This window comes from Mesoplodon bidens (assembly GCF_964165515.1).
Source record: "Mesoplodon bidens genome assembly, chromosome: 17".
NCBI lineage: Eukaryota > Metazoa > Chordata > Mammalia > Artiodactyla > Ziphiidae > Mesoplodon > Mesoplodon bidens.
This window is the reverse complement of record NC_138174.1, coordinates 66,876,112-66,900,096: the sequence shown is the minus strand read 5'-3', so window position 1 is coordinate 66,900,096 and position 23,985 is coordinate 66,876,112. Positions and strand designations below refer to the sequence as shown.

Below are 23,985 nucleotides of genomic sequence, written 5' to 3'. Positions count from 1 at the left end.
TCCTAGCTTTAAACTGCAAGTCAGAAGTTATGGTTTTCTCAGGAAGAAATCCAAGAACAGAGGCAGGGGGCTTTCTAATCCCAGGAGCACCAAAGTTCCCAGTGTTTCCCCTGGGTGCACACAGCCAAGCACACACCATTGCACACCCTCTGATCAGCACCAACTGAAGAGGAGAAACTCACGATCGATGACAGGAAACCAGACAGGGTAACTTTAGACGGTCTACTGGAACATCAGCTAAGGGGCACCCCCCACCCCCAGTTCCTCCCAGGCCTGAGAAATGGATTGTTCTGAAGCAAAACAGTCCATACTCGAGCAGTAAAGGGAAACAGTCCCTATCACTTTCTAACCTAGGCTCTCTGAAACGTTCCTTCCTTACAAGTTCACTTTCTAGCTGACCCCAGCGAAGACTGGAGAGCGGCAGAAGGCAGCTCTCAATAAAATTTTAAAGCAGAATTTCACCCTCAAGCATCCATTCTGCTCTAACGCCACCTCAGCTCTCTGACGATTCCGTGCAATCGCCTGTGTCCAAACCTCTTTCGTGACTCGTTTTCCCAACGTACACTCTTCAGTGTAATATACTGACAAATGCTAGCCTCACCCATCACACCTGCATCTCCTTATCTAAGTTGTTAGTGGATAAATATGTTCTAGTTAGTCTTCAAACTGAGCCGAAAGGTGCAAATCAGTAAACCCCAAACTTATGCAGGTGCCAGACATCCGGCATTGATAATTCTCTTCCCAAACACTTATGTGGTTAATTGCATCATAAAAACTTAGAACAATTTTACTAGTAGAAAATGATTATAGTATTAGGTATTTAATATGCAATCAAACATAAGCACAAATGTTTGCTAAAGAAATTATTGAAAGGTCAGTGGTTTCTGAATTCTTCTAGTAACATTCATGCGTTACTGTTCATCAGTAGCACGCAACAATAAAGGAAACAGGGGGAAACGAATGCATAATTCAGAAAATTCTTTTCATAAACATTTTTTTCTCTTGTAACTAGGAAAACTGAAAGACCATGGCATTAATATATTTCCAGAGAATAGTCTCAGAGCCACTCCTGCAGCTGATGAATACCTCTAAGGGATTTCTATTTTTTAAAAAAGGGAAGAAAAAGATTATCCTAATTGACAAAACCTTAATAAAATCTCTGAAGATTTTCAGGTGGCACGAGGAAGAGAGACTTGTTGTGTGGGAAGGTCTTTCCTGAACATTTTGCTAGAGAAAGAAAGAGGTCTTGCTTCCTAACTCCTGCCAAGATGGAAAGGTGTACAAAGAGCTTCCTGTCCCATCCCCTCCTCCTTTCTCTCTCAGTGGAAGCCAAGAAATCTTACGCTCGGTGCGACAGGACAGTCAACCTGTGTGACCCGGCTGCCAGGCCGCCCAGACTCAGACCCAGATGGTCTTTGAGGATCTAGTCATCTGCAGCTCCACTGCTCCCACAACAAAGGCCTGGTCTCTACGCAGCTGTGAGGGAGACAGGAAGAGTCAACTTCTGGCACAGCTAACCTTGCCCCAGGTCACTTATGGCCAAAGCACACAGATTCGGAGAACCAAAAGGACTCTCAGAAACAACCTGGCCTAGCTACAACTTAGGAAAACTGGATTTCAAAACATTATTTAGAGAAAGTAATTTCTACTTTGTAATTTTCGCGTAACACTTACATAGAGTCACGAAAGTCATAATTAAAATCTGTGTCCCTGATCCCAGGAAGACTGACAGCAGCATTCCTTTTCGGGGAGGACGGAATATATCACCATGAACTAGCTTCCAGCCAAATTCTTCCTGGGCATCCTCCTGGAAAGGGAATAAAATCGGTTCAGTGCCATGTGGTAATCGCCAAGAAAACTAGACAGTTTGCTCAGTGTTGAATATGCGGATATGGAAATTTTAAAAAAACCTTACAAATGTTAATATTTATTTCAGTTTTGAAGTATAAAGCTTGACTCATGGAGCTTTATATAGCTTTCTTGAATTATTTTGAAAGGAATGTTGTGTGTTAAGGTCTATAAATATAGTTACTGAGAAACTTTAAAAAGAAATACAAAGATAATGTGATACCTAGTTCTAGTCTAATAAGTCAAGCTTTATGATCCAATTTGATGGCGATTTTAAGTCATACTCTATTAGTCTTCTTAACCTACACTTACTAATCTCCAAAACAAGCAAATGGTATTAGGTCTCACAGCTACTTTGCTTGTACAGTAGGCTTGGCTGTGAAAATATTAACAAGCTTGTGTCACCAGCCCAAACTGCTCTCCTATCTCCAGACACACATACACACACCTGCCTAATCAACAGCTCCACTGGGTTGTTTAATGGACACCTTGAACAGAATTATCCACAGTGGAATTGATTCTCTCTCTCCCCGACTCTACCTGCTCTACCTGCACTCTCCCTCAGTAGATAGAAGCTCTATCCTTCCAGTTGCTCAATCCCCAAAACCTTAGAGTCATCCCTGATGCCTCCTTTTGTTTTTTTCACACTTCGCATACAATCCTTTAACAATTCTTACAGTTCTAGCTCTAAAATATATCCACAGGATCCACCACTAGCCCCTGGTTCAAACCATCCCTTCTCACCTCTCACGGAATTCACTAAACTAGTCTCTGTTTCTGCTCTTGTCTCCATTCAGTTGATTCTCGATACAGAACCAGAAAGATCCTTTTAACTAATCAGGTGGTTCAGACCAGAAACGTGGGGTCATTCACTGGCTTCTCTCCCTCTTCCACCCTCTCCACAGTCAACTGGTCGATCAGCATTCCACCCCACCTCCTGAACACCCTCCGTATCTATCCGCCCCCTTCCCGACTTCTTCCCTGCCACCACCCCCCGATCTCTGGGAACTCTTTAACAGTCTCCTGACTGGTCTCTGTGCCTCCCATCTTGCCCGGCTCCAAACGATTCTCCACATAATGTTCAAAGCGATTTTCCTAAAACATGAATCTGGCCATGTCACTGCTGTTTAATATTCTTCAACAGCTTCTCAATGACCTTCAGAATGCACAGCTTAGAAGTCCTTCAAAATTTGGTCCCTGGTATTTTTTCAGCCTCCTCACTTAACATTTCATCCAGGGTACATCTGTATCCCTCCCCCAAATTCCCACTCAAATGTCTAACTTTGCAAGCAGTAGACAAGATTTAAAAACTAACATTCTAGTATTTTATAGTTTCACATTTTCATTTAGATCATTAATCATTTCAATATAAGCAATAAAGTTGGAATCTACCTTATTTTTTTCTAGATGGCCACCCCTCTTATCCAAAACTATTCATCAAATCTATTTTTCCTTTGTTGATACACTTTTGTTAACCTCCAAATTTAGACTCATTATTATTATATATAGAAAATATTTACCTGGAATTTCTTCACCAATCCTCCTAAATCTCTCTTTAGGATTGTTATTTATTTTCTACTAAAGTATTTCTATAGTAATTCCTTCAGGTCTGACAGACTGATTCACTGCTAAAGTATTTCTACAGACATTCCTTCAAGTGAAGGTCTATTTGTGGTCAACTGGTTTTGTTAGTCTGAAAAAGGTATTTCATCTTCATTTTTGAAGGACAGCATCTCTGAGTACATGATTCTATGTAAGTAGTTAATTTCTGTCACTACCAATTTAAAAATATTATGTTTTGAGCTTTCATGGCCAACTTAATTGTTTTTCCTTTGCAGATGTTCACTCTTTTTCCCCTCTGGCTGATTCTAACATCTCTTTTCTATGGTGTTCTGTGGTTTTGGCCAGTTGATCTAGGTGTGGATTTCATTTTATTTATTCCACTTTGGATATATTGTGTATCTTTTTTCTATGGATTCTTATCTTTCATCTGTGCTGGAAAATCGTAGCTGTTACTTTTTCATATATCTTATACTCTGTAATTAATAATCTTAATATCTGAAATCTTTGGGACCTGGTGTAAATTTGTTGTTTATTGTAAATTTTTGTGAATTTCTGATTAATAGATCATACTTTATTCACCTTAATTGGGGGGAATCCTGCAAATCCAAATTTGAGAGACTTTCCTTCAGAGTATTTCTACTTGATTCTGCTGAGAATCAGAAGGCAGTTACTAACCTAGAACCATTTTGCCCCCCTTCAAGAATCCAGGCTTAATACACAGGAGATCGAGGCTCACCATGACCCAAGGTTTAATGTCCCAATTGGTTAAAAACTTGATATAAGCACGGACCCAAAGGAGAACTTCAATTTCTCATGCTTGTACTGCTTCCTGCTCTGGCCTCACTCAATTTGGGGGAATGGGGTGGATTTGGGGGAGTCCTTGGATACCTTTTTTTTTTTTTAACCTATCATAAGCCCAGCAATGAATCAAGACTGGTACATCAAGGGCTAATTTGTTTATTCATTCATTCAACAAATATCTGTTGATCACCAACTATATGCTTGGCACTGTTTAAAACACCAGAGATACTACAGTGAGTATAACAGAAAAATTCCTCTTCTCATGAGTACACCTTCCTTCTCATTGGAAAGGCAGACAATAAACAAAGTAAGTACAATATATAGTACTGTAGATGGTGATAAGAAGTATGGATGCGGGGTGTGGGTGGAGAGGATGTAATTTTAATGGGCTGGTGAGGAAGGTCTCACTGGGAAGAGCATATCTCAGTGAAGACCAGGACGTGAGGGAGCTCTCTGAGGGACGAACACTCGAGGAAGACAGAAAAGCAACTGTAGAGGCCTGGAAATGGGAACCCGCCTGAGGTGTCCGAGGAACAGCAAGGCAACCAGCATGGCTGGAGCGGAGCTCCAAGAGCTACTGCAGAGCCTCATGGGCCACTGTAAAGACCATGGCTTCACTGAGTGCAGTGCAAGTCACTGGAGGGCTGTCATTGGCAGTGAAATGACCCTGAACAGATACGCTCTGATGGCTATGATAAGAGGCTGGCAGGAGGGAAAGAATGGGAGCAAGACTGGAAATAGGGTTTCCTGGCCTGTACCCCAAGGCCACCTCTGTACAAATAAAGAAAAAAAATTCCGTTAACTCAGCAATTATTTGGAATTGTCAATTATGAAGAGTATTGTGAAATTATTTTAATCAAGTATTTAATAAGGCATACAATCAATAAAATCATGGAGAAGAAACCGTGGAGCACAAGTGCTAAAGAGCTTCTGGACATTAATATGTTCTTTTTTCTAATTAGAAAAGGACAGAGAGATGGGGGGAGCGAAGAAGCCGGGGAAGAGGAAACAATGGAAATCTGAGTTTTATGTATTCATTACAAGGAGTGATTCTTGTGGAAATTTTGTTAAAGAGCTGCTAGGAAATTAAAAAGTATAAAATGTAAAACATTATGCAACTTAAAATGCAAATAAATGAAGTTGAGGCATTAATTACTTTGAATCCACCAAAAGGTTGAAATGATAAAAATTCCGTTAAAATTAATTTAAAAAAATTAAACATACACACATATAAAAATTGCTTGGGAGCTAGTCTACTCAACTTTGCTGTTTTACAAATGGAATGTCTGCTGGAAATAGAGACTCTGACAGAGCTGATGGCACGTAAGTGAAAAGAGGGCAGAGCTGGAGCTGTGCACTTGCACCCTTTCTGCACCCTCCACTGATGCAGATGAGGCTGTGAACAGTTCAGCTCTGAGAGCTGCGGTCACTAAATTTCTAGAGAAAACCAATCCTTAAGGATCATTTTCTTATTTGAAAATGTGAATTCAGGGTAACTTTTGAGAAGAATGTTTTAAAAGCAGATTCTGTCTAAAGCTATTATTTAAATTTTTTCCAAAGAAAAAATAAAGACTATCCTTGGCAGACCAAAGAACAGTTCAGATGTTTCACTCACCGTAGAATCCATCTGATTATATCTGGCAATATCTTTATGCAGCGTCCGTAGCATAATCATAGCCACCATTCCAGACAAGAAGAGGACAATGACCAAGGAATTCATGATGCTGCAGAAATAAGCATGTTTGGATTAACCTACAGCTTAATCTTCGGAACAGCAAAACTCTTTAAAAACTATTTATTGAGTAACATTAAAACAGCATTAATCAAATTAAAAACTTGACCTAAAATCCAACAAATTCAATGAACTGTGTTCTGCTACACGGCCTTCTAGTGGATACATAACTGTATGTACTTATCATAACATAATTTTGTGCTCTGTTGAGAACTAGAATTTTTTTTCTCCATGGTCAACATTAATAACTACTGTGCCCAAATTAGGGCAACGTAAGCTGCAAGGATCAACAATGGACTGGTCTGTACCCTCAAGAAATCTACTGAAAAACAGTTACTCAGTAAATTAATGAGTATCAAAAAAGATTAGTCAGTAAAGTAGGAAAAGGAGAGCGATGGCACCACGAACAGCTCTCTAGATAAAAGTTCTAAGTCATGCTGAGAGGATAATGATAATAATAATAGTAATAATAATAATAATAAACAGTCATAACAGCTGCAGCGGCTTGTCTACTGAGCCCTCCTCCGTGCCAGGTAAGGTGCTCAAATGCTCTGTTTCATTACCTCCTTCAATCCTCAGAATAGTCCCATGAAGACAGGCTATTTCTAGATAAAGAAATGGACTCTGAGAAACTGGGTGATCTAGCCTGACTCACAACCAGCGACTGAAAGCCAGGACTGAATCCAAGTCTATCTAATTCAAAAGCCCAGCGTTCTGAGTAACTGGAGAATCAGAGTGAATGGGATGTTCAAAGGGACAGAGAATAAAGTAAGGACAGAGCATAAAGGAGATTAATTCTATACTCTTACCTAAACCACTGAATGTGGGTATGAGGCATAGATTCCAGAATGTAGTCCCATCTAGATGCCCATCTGATATTCTTATCTTCCTAGAGGGATTTAAAAACACACACACACACTCTTTAAATAAGAATTTGCCAATGAAGCATATTAGGGATCCAAAAATTTCCATTCACAGCTTAACATTCCAGTCAATAGATACAATTCCTCATTATCATAACTTGGGTTAGTCATGAGACTTATGGACCTAGATTTACTCAAGTCTCAGGAAAATTAGGATAAAATTAAGCAGTAAATAAAAAATAAGAGTTCCTAAAAGTATCTAGTTACTTGTATTTTTTTTAAAGTCTTACTTTAAATCTTAATTAGCAAAGGCTTATTTTAAATGTCAAGACTTAGAGCTTTAGAGTATTTAATTATTTTCAGAAAATTGAGTGGAATAGCTTATTCTTTATTCTCTTTGATGCTATCTATCTATACCTATGAGACATTTAACCAGACCAGAGTCATAACCTAGGTACCCTGAGCATCTGGCAGGTATCACCCACACTGAGCTCTTAATACCTAGAAAGCAATATGTACAATTTACTGCACCAGGCTTGCAAGATCACACACTATTTAGGGACAGTAAACGTCACAACTATATTGGACTGCCAAGATAGTTTATTAAAAATAGAGGTGGAATATTGCCCAAGATTCTCATAAAATGAACTTTTACTTTCCTCCTAAGAAAACCCTCCCTTGAATTACCTAAGGACCTATATAGATTATCTACCATCAGGAAACTCTCCATTTAAGCTTACACTCAAATCCTGATTTTAGAAATGGTGCTGTTTGCCCAAACGCTTGTCGCGTATCTTTGACACTTTCATACCACCCTTCATGCCTAACTTCTACCTTCTGCCTTGTTTGTATCTCTTATGGCTTAACACTTTTAATCAGGCTCAGTTCTCCAATTCCCCATACTTCTTATTTAAACGAAGACTTAGTTCTGAGGGCAATTATGTTGCCTGGTGCACTGACACACTTTTCCAAAAATTAACTCATTAAAAGCTTATCTATTTGACAAGCTAATCATATTTTTAATTAGTTTAAGTAATATGAATTTAAAATCAATTTCTGAGTTATGCTAAAGATAAAAATCACACTCACCTGGAAGCTAACAGAATAAGTATAAGCAATTCTGATCTCCCCAGAAGCCTTGTTACTTATATCCATGGGGGGTCCAGAGCAGTCTGTTTTATCTGTATGGGTGTGCTTGAAGCTGTGGGAAGAAACATTTTGGCAAGATGCTGATAAAATAGTTTTTTTAAAATGGAGTAAAGGTTAGAGATTTTGTACGTATTTCACAATGCTGCTGACAGTCAAAAGTGATTCATATCACACTGAGTAGTACAAATACTTACTTCATATAAATAACTGGCTTAGTTATAAGTGTAGAAAATTGTTACTCAAAATCAGAACCAAACTTTGGAAAACATTACTTGAAGAGCATTAAGTAATCTTTAAAGAAATCAAAACAAACACTGAGGGAGTTTAAATTAACTGCCATCTTATTATGGCATGCATTGCTTTACCACGAGTGGCACAAGGAAATGGCTGTATCAGTTGGGTGGGGGAGTGGGGAGTCATGGAAAGAAAATACTCAGTCAGAGAAGCATCTCACAAATAACTGAGGAGTACTTGCACACGACAAAAGCTGACAATTTGAAGAGACGCCCTTTCCGTGACTTATCACACACTGGCATCTGCGCATCTGGAGGCTGTCGAAATGACACACCATCAGCTCATCTGCGCCTCTGAAAGCCGCAAATATCTGACGTAATGCTCTCCACTGTACAAGGGAACACGGTCCTAACCACCTAGGTTCTCCGTTCCAAGCTGACATAGAAAAGCTGTCAAAAACTGACTGAAACACGAAACAAAAATGCACCTTGGCTACTTACCATGACAGGAAAATAAGTATTTGTAGGGTTTCTCTGGGCAACCCATAACTCAGTAGCAAATCATGCTAAAGGGAGTTTTAGTAAAATCAATTAAAATACCAAATTATATGCCAGAATACTGATTAAGGAAAAAGTTAATTGGTCCCCAAATAGTTATTCGTTGGGTCTCAATTTCACTTACAGTTATTTATCTTTATCTATTGTATAATTACCTTTTTGGTTCGAGTTTAGCAGCCACTAATCTTGCTCCCATGGATCCAGTTTCAACAACATGGTAGTATATTTTGATGTCAACATGGTTAAAGATGTAAAATGTATCTCTTTCATGGAATTCCGACTGTGGAGCAGAACTTAAAGTTAGTGGTAGAAAACTGGCTATAAAAGAGTCGAAACATAAAATTTTAAAATGAGCCAAAACAAATAAGAAAATCTGAACTTGGACAGAATTTTAATCCTTCCCCACGCCTCTCCCGTTGCGGAGCACAGGCTCCGGACGCGCAGGCTCAGCGGCCATGGTTCACGGGCCCAGCCGCTCTGCGGCATGTGGGATCTTCCCGGACCAGGGCACGAACCCGTGTCCCCTGCATCGGCAGGCGGACTCTCAACCACTGCGCCACCAGGGAAGCCCCTGAAGTATAGTTTTTAATTGAAATACAATGTTGTGCTACTTCCTTGCGTACAGCAAAGTGATTCAGTTATATATAGATTCTTTTCCACTGTAGGTTATTACAAGATATTGAATATAGTCCCCTGTGCTACACAGTACAACCTTGTTTATTATATTTTATTTATAGTAGTTCGTATCAACTAATCCAAAACTCCTAATTTATCCCTCCTCCCCTTTCCCCTTTGGTAACCATAAGTTTGTTTTCTATGGCTGTGAATCTGTTTCTATTTTACAAGTTCATTTGTATCATTTTTTTAGATTCCACATTTAAGTGATATATATTTGTCTTTCTCTGTCTGATGCACTTCACTCAGTATGATAATCTCTAGGTCCAACCACGTTGCCGCAAGAGGCATTATCTCATTCCTTTCTATGGCCGAGTAATATTCCATTGTGTGTGTGTGTATACACCACATCTTCTTTATCCACTCATCTGCTGATGGACATTTAGGTTGCTTCCATGTCTTGGCTATTATAAATAGTGCTGCTATGAATACTGGGGTGCATGGATCTTTTTGAATTAGTGTTTTTATCTTTTCCAGATACACGCCCAGGAGTGGGATTGCTGGATCATATGGTAACTCTATTTTTAGTTTCTTAAGGAACTTCCATACTGTCTTCCATAGTGGCTGCACCAACTTACATTCCCAGCAACAGTGTAGGAGGGTTCTCTTTTCTCCACACCCTCTCCAGCATTTATTATTTGTAGACTTTTTGATGATGGTCATTTTGACCGTTATGTCTGAAGTCTGGGAGAGTTATGCCTCCATAAGCTTAAACTCTTTATAAGCCAAAACTAACTGGCAGAGGTACAAATTACACTTCTTTAATGTTTTAATTTTTACATAAAACTTTAAAAGTGCCTGACAAGACATCTCTTATTGTCTAGCTTTTCCCTTAGAAAATAAAAAAAGTAAAAATTTAAATATTATATGTTATGAGCATGCTAAATGTTACACATTTTAACACTTTTCCTTCATGAAAGTTTAAAACTTCAGAATAAACCAATAACCTAAATTATTCAAGAGTCCTTGGTCAACTCTCACAAAAGCATTAACCAAATAACCAGTTTCATGATTGAGCTCATGCTAACTTCTACTACCAGGTCATATTCATTAAGAGATTAAATCAGGTTGACTTCATTATACAAAATTTAATATATATCCCCAATAATTTTGATTACTTTCTAAATTAATGTCTTCATTATTTTATTTTATTTTTATTTTTATTTTTTTTGTGGTACGCAGGCCTCTCACTGTTGTGGCCTCTCCCACTGTGGAGCACAGGCTCCGGACACGCAGGCTCAGCGGCCATGGCTCACGGGCCTAGCCGCTCCGCGGCACGTGGGATCTTCCCGGACCGGGGCACGAACTCATATCCCCTGCATCGGCAGGCAGATTCTCAACCACTGCGCCACCAGGGAAGCCCTATTATTTTATTTTTTGAATTGTAAAAGAATGGCCTCAAAGATTGATATCTTTTAAAAAAGGTATAATACCAAACTTTTACAATACAATATTCTATGGACTTAAATTCGCAATACAAGTTTCAATGGACTTATTATGAGGTCTTTTTGGCAGTCAACCATGAACTTTTTTTTTAATATGTAAGATTTATGAATTTAACTTTTAACAGAGTCAGAACATACAAAGTCCTAGCCCATATCATAGTGTTTAGCATATAAGAGACACTGCCAGTAAATGTTGAACTGAATCTGAATTTTTTTAGTTCTAGAGTTATAAACTGTTAATCTGGCTTAAATTTAAAGACTAGGTATGGGAATTCCCTGGTGGTCCAGTGGTTAGGACTCAGCGTTTTCATTGCAGCAGCCTGGGTTCAATCCCTGGTCGGGGAGCTATGATTCTGCAACCTGCACGTTACAGCCAAAAAAATAAAAAAAGGACCGAGTAGTTGTCCTTCAGAACATCTGAATTGCACTCATTCGATGAATATAACAATTTTTGTAAAGATAAAGATTGACTCCTTCTACCAAAAAGCCATATTTTAAAAAATAGCATAGAGTTAGTTTATCACAAACTTACGTTAATAACACAGGCATCTTTTGCATGGCCTTTATCTGTAATGTAACAGCCAATAGGAAATCCAGGATTACAGAACCTCTGACCATCTTCAACATCATAACACCATGTTACCGGCATATTATCCACAATCCTACGCACAGAAATAAAAGTCAAGTTAAAACCACCAAACATGACTAAGAATTACTTCCCAAATCTGTGTCAATACTTTGTAAAATGTAAATGTCTAAAAATGCCTTAAGGTGTCAAAACTACAATCAAAGAATTTTGATAAAATGTGGTACTTCATAAGTAATAGTATTGTGCCAATATCTGACACACTGTAGTGGGAAAAAAAATCTCTACACCTTCTTTGAAAGGGAGTAAATTAAATAAATTAATTTACTGCGATCGCTAAATATAACAATACCATTATCTAGACACCTAAATATAATTTACCCTCAGTGAACACTCAAAAGCTCTAAATAGGTGCAAAGCAATATATTTAGTTCCTTGGGAACAGTTTATGGAATAGTATAGAAACAAACATCTTTTATTACTCAGGTAATTCAATAAAAAGGAGAAGAATATAACTGCAAGATATAGGGAAATATTCAACTTAAGGGCCATGCGAAAAACTGAAAATAATAGTATCATCTATTAAAACCGTGTAAATCCAACTTATGTCTAAAAGAAATGCTGCTATAAAGTTAGAGAAATAAACCTTTCAAGTTCTATAGTGAAAAAACTTTTTTTTAAAAAAGGATAAAAGTAAAGAATAAAATTTTGTAGTCCTGTATAATTAAATTAAAGTGCAAGCATGGGGTCTCCTATGCCCAAAACACATCACAGGATACAAATTCTAAAAATTACTAAAAATATACTAGCTGTATTTCAGTCATAAGACAACACTCCAGGGCATGTTTTACTTGTGAATTAATGTATGCCTTAGGAAGTAAAATTATGATTCTATATTCACCCAGGGTGTACGTTAATGACCTAATAAAACAAGTCTCGTCACACTTAAATGCTATTTAATAGTACTCAATATACTAAATTTTAGAATCACTTATGCTATTAAGTTGCTTATTATTATAGCCAGCAGGCTAGTAGTTCCCATGAAAAGACTAAAATATCAGAAGCATGAAAACCATGTTATATAATATAAATAATTCAGATTTTTTTGAGGACTCAAGAATCAGTTAATTGCTTTAATTTTTTAGATAGACAATGAAGTTCAGTCAATGAATATATACTAGCAATATATTAATTTTAATATCTTTACACTATTGTATCAGAAAGAGTACTACATAAAATTATAGTGCTAGTTACAAAATGAGAATTAAGGGGCAATTTAGGTTTTTTTTAAAGGTGAACATCCTAAATGTATCATTTACATAATGCCTTGACATAACCTTTGCCTGGCTGGAAACAAAAAAACCCCAACAAACCCTTGGAAATAAATGTAAGAAAACTTAAAGAATATAATTTTCAATTACTGCCTTGCTAAGTTGGGAAGTAGTAGCTACTGAAATTCATAACACCAAAAATATTTTAAAATTCTATTTTCAATCTGATATAGTGAAAGAGTATAAGAAGAGGACTCAAAAGGTTTAAGGTCGAATGACTGGCCCCAATTTTTTACGATTAAGGACTGCCTTCCATTATTTCCCTCTATCCTCATGGGCTCCATCTGAAACACTTCTAGCAGTCAAGCTTCATTTATTAATAACTCAATTTTCCCAATAAATTAATTTCTAGAGTTTCTGATCAGAATGGAATAACCCATGTTGCCACAATACACTCAAAAAAAAAAGTGCAGCCAAAAGCAAAGAAACTTGGTATTTAGGTTATTCTTCATAGTTTTTTGTTTGTTTGTTTGTTTGTTTGTTTATTTGCATTACGCGGGCCTCTCACTGTTGTGGCCTCTCCCGTTGCGGAGCACAGGCTCCGGACGCACAGGCTCAGTGGCCATGGCTCATGGGCCCAGCCACTCCGCGGCGTGTGGGATCCTCCTGGACCGGGGCACGAACCCGTGTCCCCTGCATTGGCAGGCGGACTCTCAACCACTGCGCCACCAGGGAAGCCCTCTACATAGTTTTAACATAAGTTAATTTACACTATCTAATTGGGGTTTTGAATTTTTGAAAATAGCACATCATTCCCCTTTGTCAGCCTACTGGGATCCAAGATTGGCATTCACCAGACTAAAATATCTTCAAAGACCCCTCTCTGTCCAATAAGCCAGAGTCTGGAGGTTTTATGGTGCTAAAAAAATTTAAGTACTTTGATAACTAGTTAAATAAATTACACTTTTATAAATAAAATGTCACAAAGACTTGGAAACTTAGGCAAAAAGTATAATCACAAACCTTGCAGAGTAGAGGGAATTCAAGTGTCTGCTGCTGGTATCAAAACATTTGTCAGGGGACTTCCCTGGTGGTGCAATGGTTAAGAATCTGCCTGTCAATGCAGGGGACACAGGTTCGAGCCCTGGTCCGGGAAGATCCCACATGCCGCGGAGCAACTAAGCCCGTGAGCCACAACTACGGAAGCCTGTGTACCTAGAGCCCATGCTCAGCAACAAGAAAGAAGCCACTGTAATGGGAAGCCTGCGCACTGCAGCGAAGGGTAGCTCCTGCTTGCCGCAACTAGAGAAAGCCTGTGTGCAGCAATGAAGACCCAAAGCAGCCAAACATCAGTAAGTAAATAAATTTATTAAAAAAAAAAATCAGTCAGTCTCAAGAATCAATAAGTAGCTTAACGTTATTGACAGAGTAAGCCAAGAAGATCCTCAAATTACATTCTAAAGTCCCAAATAAGAATTAAAAGTATTTATCAATTTAGATATGAAAATTAACTACTGTTAATTAACTGACTGTTCTCTATAATGAGAACAATGAGTTGGTGCACTAACTAATAACCAGTCATTTTAATCGTTCAGAAGGTAGTGTGGTTAAAGTGTTATGGGGAAGAACTACAGTTCATTCATGTGATGGAATGCTATACAATTACAAAAAGAATGAGGTAGATATCGATCTACAGATGTGCTTTACATGGAAAAATGCCCATATTTTCTTAAACAAAGTGATCAATTTGCAGAATAATGTGTACAAAAATTCCACTGTTATTTTAAAAGGTACATACTCTTTTTTTTTTTTTTTTTTTTGAGGTACGCGGGCCTCTCACTGTTGTGGCCTCTCCCGTTGCGGAGCATAGGCTCCAGACGCACAGGCTCAGTGGCCGTGGCTCACGGGCCCAGCCGCTCCGCGGCATGTGGGATCTTCCCAGACTGGGGCACGAACCCGTGTCCCCTGCATTGGCAGGCGGACTCTCAACCACCACACCACCAGGGAAGCCCGGTACATACTCTTTTATATACCTACATGTGCACAGAAATCTGGAAACAGGGCTGCCCTGGTGGCGTTGTGGTTAAGGATCTGCCTGCCAATGCAAGGGACATGGGTTTGAGCCCTGGCCTGGGAAGATCCCACATGCCGCGGAGCAACTAAGCCCGTGCGCTACAACTACTGAGCCTGAGCTCTAGAGCCCGCAAGCCACAACTACTGAGCCCACATGCCACAACTCCTGAAGCCTGTGCGCCTAGAGACCGTGCTCCACAACGAGAAGCCACGACAATGAGAAGCCCGCGCACTGCAACGTAGAGTAGCCCCCACTCAGCACAATTAAAGAAAGCTTGTGCACAGCAACAAAGACCCAACACAGCCAAAAATAAATAAATTAATTTATATTAAAAAAAAATCTGGAAACATACAGGAGAAATAATAGTGCTACCTCTGGGGAGCAGGATTAAAGAAGTTGAGGGTAGTAGAAAACACTTTGTCTAATCTTTCATATTTCTAAGGGTTCCTGCTATTTTATCTCTGTCAACTCTGCTATCTATGCTTAAAATCAAATTACACAGTAAAAATGTCTGAAGTCAGCCAAGGACAGAAATATACTCAACTAATGGTTCACATAAATGCATCAATATGAATCAAATATTTTCTAAATGTGTAATGAACTGATTTAAGGACTAAAGCCCATTGCCTAGAATTACCAGACTGTGTATCTGTGATATGGCTTAGATTTTTTGTTAATGGATTCAGACCTGAAATCATAAACTTTTCTGATTCAACTACGAAAATCACTATTCACCAGCATTGTTCTCGTTTATTTTTTTAGGCAGAATTGTTTAAGTTTGCAACTATTTTAAATTATTCTTCTTGTTATTAGGCATCTTGGGATCAAAACAGTACCTATGTTAACTGCATCATAAATAAGTTAAAAATATTTCTAAGTACTTTATTGTCAGGAATCTACTGTAGAAGAGGTGCTTCTAGTATTTTTGAGAGGAAGACTCTAAACACGATTCTAAGAACAGAGGGTAGAAGAGAAAGCTCAAAATCACCCATAGTGGGCTTCCCTGGTGGCGCAGTGGTTGAGAATCTGCCTGCTAATGCAGGGGACACGGGGTTGAGCCCTGGTCTGGGAGGATCCCACATGCCGCGGAGCGACTGGGCCCGTGAGCCACAACTACTGAGCCTGCGCGTCTGGAGCCTGTGCTCTGCAACAAGAGAGGCCGCGATAGTGAGAGGCCCGCGCACCGCGATGAAGAGTGGCCCCCGCTTGCCACAACTAGAGAAAGCCCTCGCACAGAAATGAAGACGCAACACAGCAAAAATAAATAAATTTAAAAAAAAATCACCCATAGTGGCCTAAAGAGTCATTCTTTCATTCAGTCAACAAATGGACAGCTGTCAGAGTAAATGGAGGTAGAAGGGGTGAAAATGAGCCTTAAGGCTCATAAGGACTGAGCCTTAAATATAATTTTGAAGGCTGGAAAGAACAATTTTAAGCAAAGAGAAAACACCAAGGGAAACTTTTCAATTACTGATGAATGAGAAATGTATCCTGAGTTACATTAATTCAGCAATTAAGTAGTATTCTCACAGTAGCTTACAGGAAAACAGCTCTTGGCTTACCAGAAACCAAAGAAATGAAGACATGGACGAGACTTTCAAGTTCCTGTGAGCACTGAGGGTCCGATAAGAAAGAAGCTGACACAAGTGTAACGGGCACGTTTCCTTCCTTCTAACAGAGTCCTGCTATGGGAGACTCTTTTCTATGTGGTTCAGTTGTATTTTACGCAGGTCTAGCCAATCAGAGTGAATCACCCTAATCACAGACTCGTTCATGAATGGGCATGTGACCCAGGGTTGCCCCTCCCTAGGACTCTTTTGTTCTACGTGTACGGAGGGGAGGATGGGGAGAAACCAAGGAGGCAAGAGGGAATGAGAGGTTCCAACAATCCTACTGAGCCACAGGATCTGGTCATGTCCAAACTGAAATCAATGTTCTCACCTCCCTGAGTGAGGGCAAACGGGTCTGAGGTAGTGACAGGACAAACATTCAAGAGGAAGTCCACAAAGATCGTCTTCCTGTTCACCACCTCCAGCACCTTACACTTTTTGGAAGAGGCAAAACATATGTAAACCATGACCACCAGAGAATATAGGCATTTGTTGGCAAAATTATCTAGAAGAATAACACTTGGTTATATTTGAAAAGTTGGGTTTTCGAGACCCTTTTTTAATACTGTTTGAATATTGTATAGTAAGTAAATACTACTGGGGAGGCAAAAAAAATTTTTTTAATGCTTTTTGATTATGATGCAAACTGGTAAAAACATTGTTAATGTTATGTCATGTTTATAAAATAAAAAATGATTACACAAATTACAAGTATTTTTATTGGAAGTAGATGCTATTTCTCAAATATCAAATGAAAGTTAAATTTTGTTTTCCTATGGTCTTTTTCACGGCCTTCAAGTATAAAATAACAGTATTTTTCTAGAAGACTGATCCAGGTCCTTTCCCAAAGCATAAATATGCTCCTTTTAACTACGTATGAATAAAAGAAGTGCTCTAGGAAACAGGTCTGTGTACCTAAACAAGTACCACATATTACAATAATCTAAGTGCAGAAAATGATGATACTTTAAGCTGTCAACCTTAGTAATCCTCTGGCAAATAAAAGTCACTACTTCATATTACTAATAACCAAAAAAGGAAATAAATTAATTTGCTATTTTTATAGAATCAATGAAGTATCTACACATTCAATGAAACAGAGGTTTCTTCTTGAAAAGGAAAAAGCCCCAAATCCCAAATCTCCACGTCTTACCAGTGATGTTGATAATTCAGTAACATGCTTTTTTTCAAGAATTCTAACTTTTGTTTGTCTTCAGCTTTCTCTGTATGGTATGTTTTTGTACAAACAAGCTTACAGGTCTCCTCCTTATTAAATGTAAACTGTATTAAAATAAAGTGGAAAGCAAATTAAGAAAAAATATCCAGATCCTTCATGCCTGTAACATAAATAGAGTAAAAGCACGGGTCTCCTTAAATTACTTAAGTGCATTAATATCGATAATAAACAGAAATTCCCCACAGATCAATCAGATTTAAATTTCAATCTTATTCTGTTTCTCTAAAAACCTGTCATCAATTTTTCTTTTAATAAGTAACAGTTTTTATTTTTATTTTTGATAATTTCAACCAACCCATCTCTTAAATATAAGTGAGGCCTAGGAGGGGGAAAAAACCCACACGTAGAACAAAACAACATCAGTATCTCCATAATAATGTCCCCTGATAATGTTTTGGAAATTATGGATTTGAAGGCTTTCTATTAATAAACAGGTAAGGTTTTATGTCTATGTATTATTCATTCAGTGGATACTTGTTAAGTGTCTCCTATGCACCAGGTGATGCAGCTTCAGCAGTGAACAACACAGACTGTGATGACACAAGAAAAAGTCAAATCTGGATGTCTAGAATCAGAATAAATGAGATCCTTTTTACTCACATTTGAAAAGACTGTCAATTTTTAGGATGTTATGTAATAACAAAGTTGAAACAAAAATTGATAATTTTTTAAACCAAAGTTTAAAAACTAAGGAGTCCTCCAATTCTGGAGTCTAGGACTTATTTCATGAGCATGAAAACACACACATTATATTATTCACAACATATTATATAATGTACGTTTACTTTACCAGGGCCTATTTATGTCTTAATTTTAAAAATCCATTTCCTAGTTTTCTTAAGGCTATAATTTATTAAGCTAATTATATATACTCCATAATGTAACTATATATAGTCCAATACACCTTTTAATAAATTCAAACTTTATTACAGGGAGTAAAAAAAAACCCAACTTGCATATGTTTCCCTTCAGAGCAGTCCATTCTTTCATACATTATTTATTACAATCCCTACACCAGTTACTGTGCATCCGACAAACCAACGTCTCAAGTGTAGTTCACTGCTGCCACCTGTCAGCCAATGGTTTCGTTCTCAAGGCATTGCTATTTCTGTGAATACAGCAATATTTATGGAAATATTCAACAGCGTAAATCTTATATGAACCTTATAGGTTCCATCTGAAAGACTGGGAAATGAAAAAAACAGACGTATACACACTAAGGAATCAGAGGGATGTGTCAAACTTAAAGCGGAGAGAGACATTATTAGTTACCACAAAAGTAGCAAATCTTACGCCGCAGTCCGACGCTCACTGGGCTCAGGCTAGTCAACGATGTGTGCAATTGTGAAGGCAAACAGCAACCCTAAAGATGACACTTAACCATCATAATAAACGCTTAGTACCTCATGTAACCCTCCCAACAGCCCTATGACAAAGTCTTCTTTGCTGACTCCTCCTCCGTCTTCCTGACCCATTAATACAACTGCCCCAAGGCCCGGTCCTTGGAATTCTTCTCTTCACTATTCTTACCCACTCCCTTGGGGAGTTGATCAATTCCTGGCTTCAAATACCAACTATACACTAATGATTCTCAAATACACGTGTCTAGGCTGAACCCCTCCTCCAAACTGCAGACACGTATCTTCAACTGCTAACTCAACATCCCTACTTGTATGCCTGCCAAACATCTCATGTCATGTCAAAACAAACTCTTCCCCATTCCCTCCAAACCTGCTCTTCCCCCAGACTTTCGCATCTCAGAAAACAGAAACTCCACACCCCACATCCCACCTCTCGGCAAACTGTTGGCCCCAACTTCAAAACACAGCCAGTTTCTAAGATGCCGACCGCTTCACAACTCCCACCCTTACCCCAGTGATCTGAGTCACCATCAAGTCATGCATATTTTCATGACTGATGTGTGAGAGACTCCTAACTTGCCTCCTGGCTTCTCACTCTCCCACGGTCCATTCTCGCTGCAACAGTCCTGGTGATCCTGTTAAAATCTAACCCTACCCCAAACCCTTCAATGCTAACCATCTTGCCCAGATGCACAGGTCAAAGTCTTTACAATGGCCTATGAGTGGGCTACATGATGTGGTCCTATTACTCCTCTGCCCTCATCTCCCACTAGTCTCTGTCTCGCTTACCTGCTTGAGTCGCACCAATTTTTCTCGGTACCTTGAATACATCGGGCGAGCGACATCTCAGGACCTTTGCTTTTGCTGCGTCCTTCACCACATCCTCCCCTCTCCCCACGAATGCACATGGCTCACTCCCTTCCTTGCTTCAAGTCTTTTGCTCACCTCTCAGGGGAGACCTCCTCTGGTCTATTTAAAACTGAAAATCCTCCATCCACCTTCCCTGATTTATCTTCAATAGTTCTTTCATCAGCAACTGACACACCTTGTGTTTCAGTGATTCGTTTTGTTTCCTTCTCCCCATCAGAACACAAGTCCACGAGGACAGAGACTTTTTTGGTTCACTGCTGTACCCAACGACCACAGTGCCAGGCACGTGAAAGACATTCAGCAGTTGTGTTAACTGACTGAATGAGTGAATATGAGTGGTTAGACTTGAGATTTTATGATCCTATGATAGGAGGCTCCAGCTTCACATAATGCACACGACACCTTGCACAGCTTTTTTTCCTGACCTCAACAAAAGTCATCGATAAAAGATGGCAAAGCAGATTTGGGGTTTTGTTTGGTTGCTGGTTGCTACTGTTATTTTTACTGCAGATCTAAAATAAGGCAAAATTCTTCGAAAAGAAAGGACAAAGAATCAATACTGAAATCAATGCTGAAAAATACATCAATAAATACATTTATGGTTGCCTTGGGGGAAAAACTCTGCTATCTTGGTCCGATGTTTCTGTTAACCTGTGCCTTGATCTTAAGAAATGCTTACTCTGTCTCTGTAAGCTTGGGGCTTAAAGAACTCGTTTTAGCACAAATCTTGATCCTAAAAAATTCTAGAAAACTCTGGGAAAATGTTAGGTGCACATGCTTTCTCCAGTTTAAAACACTCCTTCTGTTCTTCGATTTTACCTCAACTCCTAGGACAAAATTAAATCTGAAAAGCACTAGGCCTGGGCTTCCCTGGTGGCGCAGTGGTTAAGAATCCACCTGCCAATGCAGGGGACACGGGTTCGAGCTCCGGTCCGGGAAGATCTCACATGCCGCAGGGCAACTAAGCCCGTGAGCCACAACTACTGAGCCCGCAAGCCACAACTACTGAAGCCTGCATGCCTAGAGCCCATGCTCCACAACAAGAGAAGCCCGCGCACCTCAACTAGAGAAGGCCTGCGCACAGCAACAAAGACTCAACGCAGCCAAAAAAAAAAAAAAAAAAAAAGCACTAGGCCTAAAAGAAGGGTCTTTTGCATAAGCAAGGCATAATCTTTACATAAAAATAAATGAACCCTGGGTAGAATCCTATTAAAGAAGTAATTTGCCTTTAAAGTCTACACCAAAGGGACAAAACTTCTCTATGGATTTGCATATTTTGCTGTTTACTGTTGGAGGTTCCTGTTGTCCCTCAAATTCACTGAAGGTGTTACTGATGCTCTTCCCGCCTTCCATCATTTCTTAAGATCAAGGCATAAATAAACAGAAAGATGGGACTGAGAGACCAAAGGAGTATTTTAAGGTAGTTATACAATTTCATAAATATGCTGAAAATCACCCTCTGCTATAAAAAGAATGCAACAATTTCCAAAGTAATCTTTTAAAATATCACATCAGGGAAATATTATACAATTAATATGCTTGCCCTACTCAATACCACCCATGTCCATATATTTTGAGTTTCTTCTTTCCCAGTGGACTTCATCTCATTAGGCCTTCAAATCTGTCTTTGAAAAAGTTAAAAAAAAAACAAACTCTGGCATCTTTACGGTAGAAAATCTCAAATTAAAACATTTTAAGAGGCCATACTTACGGTTGAAAACTATGAACCTGTAGTGAATTAAAGGTGTACAATTATGTCTTCCCCCAGTGCTTCACAGTGTAGATATGGTGCTGGAGTAAGAGGGTTAATGGGACTAACCGAGGCTTTTTGGGGATTTGCTGGACAGATGCTCAAGTAGTAAGGGCCAAGGGAGACAGACAGTGGTGCTTAGTGAGAAGGCAGGCAAGGCAGCTAATCATGGGGTCACAGAAGAGACGGGTGTGACACCAAGAGAGGGAGCTGTTAGGCTGGGGTCAGGTTACAGTCACTGAATGAGTATGCCCACATGGACAGATGCCCACAGAGAGTTAAAGAAAAATGCAGAATAATATTTAAAATATTTTAAAATATAAACACACACATTTAATTCTATTTATATATGTTTTGTAAGTACATGGAAAATTTCAGGAAAGATTAACAAGAAACTGTGATGTGGAACGGGGCGGGGGGAGAGAAACTTACTTTTCTTTTTATAGTCTGTACCATTTAGTTTTGTATTTGGTGATACGTTATTATTACAAACTAGTTTAATTTTTCTAAAAGCAGAGATACATTATTCTTTGTGCAGCAGGAGAGCAGATATAAAATGAACAGGGGACTATGAAATTCAGAAGGATAACAGGCTCAAAAGATAACAGATTTAAAAGGCAGAATAATTCTGGATGATGAAGTATATATACTGAAGAGAATATCTTATATTTGTGCTTTAGCTTGGTTCAACTGATAGTCCTAAAAATGTATCAAAGAATACTTCCACTGATCAAAACAGAAAGGTTAGCTTCCCCAAAACCCAAGGGGAAAGCTGAAGTAGTGCTTTATCTGCTAATAGGGAAATTCTAGGCATTCTGTTCCCAAATGAAGTTGCTGGGACAACTCTTCATAACTGAAAGCTGGGTTCCAGGTCCCTCTGTAAGGTGAGGCAGGGAGTCTGAGCACTTTTAGGCCACCACCTTATCATTTATTGATATAATACTGACTGTAGGAAATGTTCCTTTGAACAAACTTATTTATGACATATCCTGAGAAGGGGAGGGATCCTTCTAAACTGTGACTTTTAAGAAATTTTTCCTGGGTGCAAAAGAGAAATGAATTCCTTCTTAGCTAAGTTATCACAGGCTTTTCTACAAGGTGGGGAGAAAAAAGAAAAAAGATGCAACTAAATAACTTTTAGATAACACTGAATACAAACCTTATATGGTGACGGTTCAATTCTTTCCCCAAATAATACCTGACCTAGATTTTCAGACGGGCGTTTTCCTTCTGATGCTTGGCAAAAATCAAACCTGCGGGCAAGAATATTTGAGTTTTTAAGCATAAAAGGAAGCAATGAGATATCAAACCCCTAGCCAACCTAGAGGACAGATTAGGTACTGATCACTCCAGCAGCTCTAGTAGATGAATAAGAAATATATTCCTACTCCAAGTTCCACGTACCACATCTCCCCAAAACAAACAAACAAAAAATCTGAAAATTATGCCTTAGAATGCTTTGATTTTTAAATAATACTTTTATTAAGATATAAATTATAGAATTTAAAAATTGACACATTATAATTTATTGTTGTTCATTTCAATGATAAAATTATTTACACCCTAGTGTTCAAGGGAATTTTGCGTAACTCACCTCCTTTTGTTATCTTTCTAATTCAAATATTTACTTAATGCCATTTCAAGAAGATGTGTTAACTACATGGGTTTCTGTCTCATCCCAATATACTGGCCAACATGAAAAGCAGGCTAGACAGACCCTCCGAGAACATGGAGCTGTGGAGAAGCCATAACCAGGCAGCTGTAAGCTTCTCTCTGTGCTATAATTTCCTTGTATTACTAACCAAATTTTCATAAAGTTTTGTTTGAACGTTACAGCCTAATTTCAGCCTTGCTATAGAATATTAAAGGGCAGTTCTGTGGTCACCATGGTTGAGACCAGCACAGTGATGGCTACAGACTAGTTAGATCCCTAAGAGGAAGATGAATCTTGGGTGATAAAAAACTGGGGCTGGGAAGTCCCCAAATGAAGATTCTCCATCTACTGGATATAAGAGATTCACTGAGTTTTCCCAAGAATAGCCACAAAGATTTAAGGAGAGAGATTTGTTTATTTAACAAAACAAAAACTAGAAAAAGTCTCCAATAGGTACATATATTATGGTCGATTCATTCATGAAATTTGTATTCTCTTCTTACACATGTTTAGGCACATGGATTCTTGTAGGATAGTCAAACTTTTTGTGTGTGTTTTCTACAGTAAACATATTTTCTTTCAAAACTCTTAGATACCAGAGAAATTTAGAGGCCAACTAAAATTTAGGAACATATTTTATACCCAATATGGAATATAGTGCTCAAATGAACAAAGGATATTTATGCGGCATTTTTTATTTCAAAA

General features: G+C 38.6%; 1 protein-coding gene across 1 annotated transcript in view; it reads right to left on the bottom strand.

The window, feature by feature from the left end:
• The window catches only part of TM9SF2 (transmembrane 9 superfamily member 2), a 60,414-nt gene that overhangs the window by 19,012 nt on the left and 17,417 nt on the right, over positions 1 to 23,985 (bottom strand). The window contains exons 4-10 of the mRNA XM_081215190.1: positions 17,562 to 17,689; positions 11,400 to 11,529; positions 8,903 to 9,027; positions 7,897 to 8,008; positions 6,754 to 6,833; positions 5,828 to 5,936; positions 1,675 to 1,807 (exon numbers count right to left, since the gene is read on the bottom strand). Of these exons, the coding sequence (XP_081071316.1) occupies positions 1,675 to 1,807; positions 5,828 to 5,936; positions 6,754 to 6,833; positions 7,897 to 8,008; positions 8,903 to 9,027; positions 11,400 to 11,529; positions 17,562 to 17,689 (817 nt within the window). The remainder of the gene's footprint in view (positions 1 to 1,674; positions 1,808 to 5,827; positions 5,937 to 6,753; positions 6,834 to 7,896; positions 8,009 to 8,902; positions 9,028 to 11,399; positions 11,530 to 17,561; positions 17,690 to 23,985) is intronic.